This window comes from Fukomys damarensis, unplaced genomic scaffold, assembly GCF_012274545.1.
Source record: "Fukomys damarensis isolate Sample0158 unplaced genomic scaffold, DMR_v1.0_HiC HiC_scaffold_37, whole genome shotgun sequence".
Taxonomy (NCBI): Eukaryota; Metazoa; Chordata; class Mammalia; order Rodentia; family Bathyergidae; genus Fukomys; species Fukomys damarensis.
In genome coordinates, this window is record NW_022900949.1 from 762,340 (window position 1) to 769,532 (window position 7,193).

General features: G+C 58.4%; 1 protein-coding gene across 1 annotated transcript in view; it reads right to left on the bottom strand.

The window, feature by feature from the left end:
* Positions 1-7,193, bottom strand: part of Myo9b (myosin IXB) — a 58,412-nt gene that overhangs the window by 16,730 nt on the left and 34,489 nt on the right. Inside the window, exons 13-17 of the mRNA XM_019210666.1 lie at positions 5,396-5,512; positions 4,745-4,879; positions 1,700-1,821; positions 355-496; positions 3-125 (exon numbers count right to left, since the gene is read on the bottom strand). Coding sequence (XP_019066211.1) covers positions 3-125; positions 355-496; positions 1,700-1,821; positions 4,745-4,879; positions 5,396-5,512 — 639 coding nt within the window. The remainder of the gene's footprint in view (positions 1-2; positions 126-354; positions 497-1,699; positions 1,822-4,744; positions 4,880-5,395; positions 5,513-7,193) is intronic.

The window sequence follows — 7,193 nt, forward strand, 5'->3', positions numbered from 1 at the left end:
ACGGCCCAGCGGAACACGGCCACAGGCTCCATGCCGATGAGCTCCCGCACATACGCGCTGTCGCTGCCCCGCAGCAGCGCCACAATGTCAGGCCGCATGTAGTCCATGTTCTTCTCCCTGAAGTCCTGTGGATGGGGCAGGAAGGGCTGCTGATGTGGGGGCAGCGGCGGGAGCAGGTGGTGGCCAGGCAGGACACCAGCAGGGAACCCAGGCCTCACCCACGCCAGGCACCCACACAGCACGTGCCAGGCCTTTCCAGTGTTCACTTGGAGACAGACTCTCACCAAGGTGCTTGGGCTGGACGTGACCTGGAGACCCTCCCGCCTCGGCCTCCCAAGCAGCTCCAATGCACACCTTGATCTGGTACTTGACTCGCCCTGCAAAGTGCTGTATGATGAAGGCGGGCTCCCTGACCGGGGTGCCCAGGAAGTACTTGTTGTCCTCGTGCTGCTGCTTGAACTTGGCCAGCAGGGTCTGGCTTGTGGCATGGGGGAAGCTGGGGAGAGGATGGGGAGTTGTGGGTGGCTGCCAGGCTCCCAGGATGGAGGAAGGGGGACAGAACCTATGCCATCTGGTGGGACCACGGGCGGAGCCGGCTACCAGGGGCCTAGGGTTGATTCTGAGAGTGGCCCCTCTCTGACCCCACACCAGGAGGCTGCAGAGGACTTGTCCCACCGTGGGCAATATCAGACAACAGCCCCAGACTTAGCTGGGTGGTGTGGTGCACACCTGTCATCCCAGCACTCAGGAGGCTGAGACAGGAGGATTGCTGAGAGTTCCAGGCCAGCCTGGGTTACATAAGGAGACAACACCAACTCAAAACCAAAAACACCAACTCAAACCAAAACAAAACCACTGGGCTGCTGGTGTCAAGTCTGGCTGTGCCCGGCTCTCCAGGTGGGAGGAGAGGCTGGGCCAAGAGGGAGGAGGGGCTGAGGCTGGGCGGGGACTATTTCTGTCCCTAGGAGGGGACGGCCATCTGTAGCTGTGACCCTCGCTGCTGCCCGTGCCAGGCCAGCTGCACACACAGGCAACGCCAGGCACAGGCCTGGGTGCCGAGGTCCTAGGTGGGCGGCATGGTCCGCAACCACGGGCTCACCACTTCTGGGCTGCACAGGTCAGCCATGGCTTTGGGCACCAACAAAGCTCAGCTGCGAACAAAAATAACACCGCAGCACGATTTGAGGACATCCCGATCACGGGACACCACAGCTAACAAGGACCAACGCTCGCATGTTCACGTCGGGCCGTCTCCCGCCAGCACCGTTGTCCTCTTAGCTCAGTGTCCTCTCCCGGCCTGGCCTCAAGAGCAGGGGACGTGCCTGCCCCTGTCCAGCGGGGTCAGGGCTGCACCTGCACCCTCAGGTGGGGGCAGGTGCCACTCACTGCTTGGGGGCTAATGCAGGAGCACGGCGGGGCTGAGGCAGCCTGGCAATTTAGGGGCACTTGGAGGCCCAGAGCTGGAAGGGGCGACACCCCAGCCGCTCTGGAGGGAGCCTGGCCCTGCCTGAAGTCTGGAGCTCCTTATACAGCCGGAGTGCACTCTGTCAGTGGCCAGGACAATACCCGTCCCTCAAAAAGGTGAGAGCAAAAAATGAGAAAACAGCATGCCGCACTGCAAACGCACCGGCTCTGTGGGGAGGCACAGGGCCACCCTCGGCTCCCCCAGCCCCCCGCAGGGCAGTACCGCGCCACTCACTTGCTCTCCTCGTCCAGCAGGTGGAAGAGGCCGGTGGGCTTCCTGCCAATGAGGTGGATGCAGCCCACGTTGTCCGTGTAGGCGATGTTGTGCCAGGCGATGCCCTCGCTCTGGTACTCCTCCTGTGGGCGGGTGGGGGCGGGATTTCACTCATGGGGCCCCAAGGGCCAGGCCGGGGCCGACAGCACTGCCCCTGCACACCCCTCCCAACACACACCATTAGGGGACACGGATAAGAAAACTGTTTACTACACATGCGGGGCTTTTTTCCCTGGTACCAGGGACTGAACCCAGGAAGAACTGAGCATCTGCTTTTATTCTGACACAGGGACTCATTAAGCAGGCCAGATTTGTAGGGAAGGGAGGAGGGGGAGAAGGGAGGGTAGGGACAAGGGGAAAGATGAGAACCAAGACCTGTTATGTACAGAAAGAAGATTCCAATGATGAGTGTAACTGTACTGTATACCTAAAGTGTGCCAATAAACTCAATGAGGAAAAAAAAAAAAAGCAGGCCAGTTTGGAACACACGCTCCTCCTGCCTCAGCCTCCCAGAGTTCTGGGCTGACAGATGTGTGCCACCCCGCGCCAGCACTGTAACCATTTTTTGGAATATTTTTGTTTCAAGGTTGGCCAAACCTGGAGGTACCGAGCCACAGAAATGGAGGACAGGTCACACTGCACGGAAACACAGACGAGCAAACCAAGATATACCAATGCGCCAGCAAGAGGCCCTGACACGGAGTCGCTGGAGCCACAGATCAACAGGGAAGACCGCAGTTCTCAGGCGGCGATCACAGCGCAGACGTTCTAACTCGCCGCTGCTCCCACGTGGACCGGAGAGCCCCTCGGACCAGACTAGAAACCCCATGACCGTGGATACAAGACTGGGAAGGGCGGGACAGGTGCGCCCCTTGCGCAGGAGGGTCTGAGCGCCTCGAGGGGACTCGTGCCAGTGTGTCTTTCGCCACAGTAAGCTTTGCACTGTAAACGTTCACCCTAGTTTTCGACCACATGACAATGATTTGCGGTAATTTCTGTCAAATAAAACACGACACTGTGTCTCAGCCACCTCATCCACTGGATCTTCCCGAGGCCAGTGACCAGGAAATGTGAACATTCTGAATCCATTCAGGATGGCGCAGCTAAAGATGCTCACGCAAGAGCACTGCAGGGCTGCTGCCGGAAGTGGCCAGGACGACAGGGGGAGTGTGTTTGAAGTGGGGATTGTGAGGACTTTTGTGCTGTACTCTGATGATTTTTTAAAAAAAATCACTGTATATTTAAAGTCACACCTCGCATAACATCAGTGACCTGCATAATTTCAGTTTCCAGTAGCCACAATTTTTATTCTTCCGTGATGCTGGGGATGGAACCAGGGCCTTGCACATGCCAGGCCTGAAAACCCGAGAGCCGAAATGAACTCCAGCGGCACCAAAAGCCACTTACACTGCGGTCCCGTGTATGACGTTGAGGGGCCTCCCACACGGGACCTCAGCGCTATTACAGGAGGAGCCCAGCCCCACCCAGTCTGGGTCCTGTCGTGCTGCACGTCCTTCCTCTGTGATGCCTGCTGAGATGGGGCAGCACCAGGCGCACCCTCCACCAGAGCTAGAGCTGTGCGGTTTGGACTTCAGCCTCCAAGACAGGAAGCATCACAAACCTCTCTGCTGCACAAAGTAGCCAGCACCGGGGGTTTTGTTACAGTAACAGAAAACAAACTGATTCACTCCGTGTAGCCCAGCAGGGCCAAGCCATATCCAAGAAGTTACGAAAGGATCAGTACAGGCTGGGGGTGTAGCTCAGTGCAGTGGTACCAAGCCTGCCCAGCAAGCAGAAGGTACCGAGTTTGAGACCCAGTACAAAGAAAGGAAGAATGGAAGAGTGGACGGACGGATGAGCACACGGCTGCAGCCGGGGGCCCACATCTTTTGGGGGAGGGGTTCAGGGGTCGAACTCAGGGCGTTGCACTTGCGAGTCAGGTGGCAGAACCACTGAGCAAAATCCTCGGCCCTGGGCCTGTATCTTACTCCTCCCCTACCACTCCGACCAGCTACATTCCAAGGGCCAAGTGGCAAGAAGGCTCGATGGGGAAATCGGCTAAACGTTTACAGAAATCCACTGGAGTTTCCCCATCAGAACCACCACGGTGAAGGACAGCATCTGAGTAATGTGGCCACAGAGTCCTGCTAAAAGACAGGACTTGCTCACTGGCCCCAGCAAACCCTTTCCGCCATCCATTTCCCTCCCATGGGAAAGACTGGTCCTGTTTGGGCAGAGAAAGTCTAAAAATGACTGAGGTTCAGCACAGCCTCTAAGTTTCTCACCCCGGGCTGGGTGGGATTTTTGTTAAGTTTCCCCGTGGCAGAGAAACATTCTGGGTCAGGGTCACCATCCTGGGCCCCAAGGGAGATTCCGGGCGAGCTCCTCCCACTTCCCCTCGGGCCAGTGGAAGTCACCGGAGGACTCAGCAATTCCACTTTCAGGTACCTTTCCAGCCCTTTTAAAATTTCTTAAATTTTGTGTTAATTTTTTTTGGTACCGAGGCTCGAACTCAAGTCCTTCCACTTGCAAGGCAGGAGGCAGAACCACTGAGCCAAATCCCCGGCTCTAAAATTTCTTAAATTTTGGAACAGGGTCTCACTGAGTTGCTAAGTTGCTCAGGCTAACTCACGAAGTTCCTCAGCCAGACGGGGCTTGAACTTGTGGCCCTCCCGCCTCAGCCTCCCACAGGGCCAGGATGATAGGGGAGCGCTACCACATCTAGCTCCTGTGCTTTTCTGAATCTTATGTGCGAGCAGGGTGTCACTAAGTTGCCTTGGACGGTGATCCTCCTGCCTCAGCCTCCTGAGCAGGTATGGGTCACTGTGCCCCGCTGGAAAGCAGATACCTCTGAGAGAGAGAGTGCTACACCCACGTTCACAGCAGCGCTGCTCACAGAAGCCAGGCACGGACACGCCTGTCCCCCAGGGAGCGGCTGGATTCGGGGTCCACCCAGCCCAGGGCCTGCAGGAAGGACAAAGGTGGGCGACGGGACGGCGCACCCACCTGCTCCAGCTTGAAGATGTGCTGGATGAAGTAGTACTGCAGCTGCTCGTTGGCGTAGTTGATGCAGAACTGCTCGAAGCTGTTCCGCTCGAAGTCTTCGAAGCCAAAGATGTCAAGGACCCCGATGGACAGGCACTGGCGACAGAGAGCGGCCGTCACTGAGGGCTCTGTGGGATGCTATCATCGTCCCTCACTGGTGGGGTCGACCCCAGGGCCTCTGCACGGAGCTACGACCAGCACCCTCTTCATTTTTTATTTTGAGATGGGGTCTAAATTGCCCAGGCCGGGATTGAACTTGCGACCCTCCTGCCTTAACTGCCCAGAGTGCTGGGGTGACAGGCGTGCACCACCGCACTCAGGCGCAACCAGCAGTTTCCAGTAAGGGGCCTTCTTTGGTTTTGTTCTCGGGGTGTGCTGGGGCTAGAGCCCAGGGCGCCCCTACACATGGGCCAGCGCGCACCACTGAGCTGCACTGAGCCCGGAAGACCCATTTTATTCTGCACGGAGTCCCTGGAGCCACAGCACAGTCGTGCCCACTGGGTCGGCCCAGGACCCGGCCTCTCCTCAGAGGGTGATGGGACCCCAGGGCCAGTCCCAGGGCCAAGGGGACGGCGTCCTGGGCACGGCCTGGTGGCCCGGTGGGACACTCACCGAGACGGCCTCTTCCATGTCCTTCTTGTTCAGGAGCGCGTGGTTGATGCGCAGCACGATCCAGTCAAACAGGGCGCTATACAGGGACTTGGCCATGGAGTCGCGTGCAGTGATGGCCTGGGGCAGAGGGTGTGCCGCCCGCCTCAAGCTGTGCACATGGTGGCTTTTGCCTCTGGCCTTGGAACCAGGGCCTTGCCACACTGCTCAGCGGGCCTGGAGCTCCTGTCCTGCCTCAGCTTTCCAAGCAGCTGGGATAACAAGTACATCCCCCCGTGCCTGGATTACCTTTTCATTTAAAAGCAAACTCGTTTCTGTATTTAACCCCTGCTTCAAACACTTTGCTCTTTCTCCCCTCCTCAGGACGGCCACTCCGAGCACAGACTCCTCCTGCCACACCTTGGTACACGGACAGAACTTGGGCTGCGACACCAAGCTGCATCCCCAGCCCCCGCTGTTTTTTTTCCTTGTTTTTTTGGGGACAAGGCCTTACTATGTAGTTGAGACTGACCTGGAACTCAGTATGTAGCCCAGGCTGGTCTTGGACTCACAGCGATCCTCCTGCCTCAGCCTCCTGAGAGCTGGGATGACAGGCGTGAGCCACCATGCCCGGCTCCCCAGCCCTTTTAAAGGTTTTATTCTGAGACAGGGCCTGACTAAGCTGCCCAGGCTGGGCTCAAACTCGGTCTCCCTGCCTGGCCTCCCAAGCGGCTGGATGACAGCGCACCTACCACGCCCCGGCTCCCCAGGGTCACCGCTGCACTGCCCCGCCTCCCTGTACTCTGGTGCACCTTTCCCGTGTTCACACACACAGACACTCACGGCTGGTGTGTCACAGGCCTGCGGGGCAGTGCAGGTCGCCCTGCCGAAGCCTGGTCAGCGCCTCTGTGGGCTGCACGACCCCCACACCAAGTGCCCATCGGAGTGGCCGCCACCTGCCCCGAGGGCATCTGCCCTCCTGGCCCCTCCGGGGCACAGCAGTGGCTTTCTGTGACACTGTGCGCTCTGGCCTATGTGGCTCAGGTCATGCACAGTGCCTGTGGGAAATGCCATGTAGCTCCCCAGGCAGAGGCCTGGCCACCTACACCGGGCACTTTCCCTGGCCACACTGGATGTAGCTGCCAGGCCCAGGACTCGGGTGAGGCAGACGGCAGGAGAGACAAGCCACAGGAAAGGCTCAAGAAGGCTGCTTCCTGCCATGCAGGGCACAGCCCCCGGGAAGTTTTCTAGGAAGAGGTAAGGAATCAGTATTTTTGGCTTCTCGAGCCAGAATAGGCTTTGCTATGGCAACCACTTGGTTCTGTTGCTGAGGCAGGACAGCAGCAATCGGTCCCTATGCAAACGAGTAGGTGTGGCAGGGCGATAAAACTGTTTATACACTGGGGTGGGGGACTGGTCACCTACTGGCTCCCTGAGTGGCCATAACCGGGGTCTGAAATGTTGGGTGGCAAATTCCATGCCCTGCACCTCCAGCCTGGTACGGACATGAGCTGCGCCCCTGTCCAGCTGTCCTTGCCACCTACGCCACCTGCCCACTGGCCACTTGTGGCCGGCTCGGTCACCAGGCAGATGTCAGTCACAGCACACACAGGACAGCGCTGGCCGATGGCTGGGCTGTGGCACAGCCTTAAGCATCTCCTCCACAGAAAGAGGTGCAGGGACAAGAAAGCACTTTGTGGATGGGCCACCTGAGTGTTGCTATTGCAAGTTACATCCACCTTTTCTTCTTCTTGGTACCCGGGATTGAACTCAGGGCCTTACGCCTGTGAGGCAGGTGCAGTGCCACCGAGCCACACCCCGG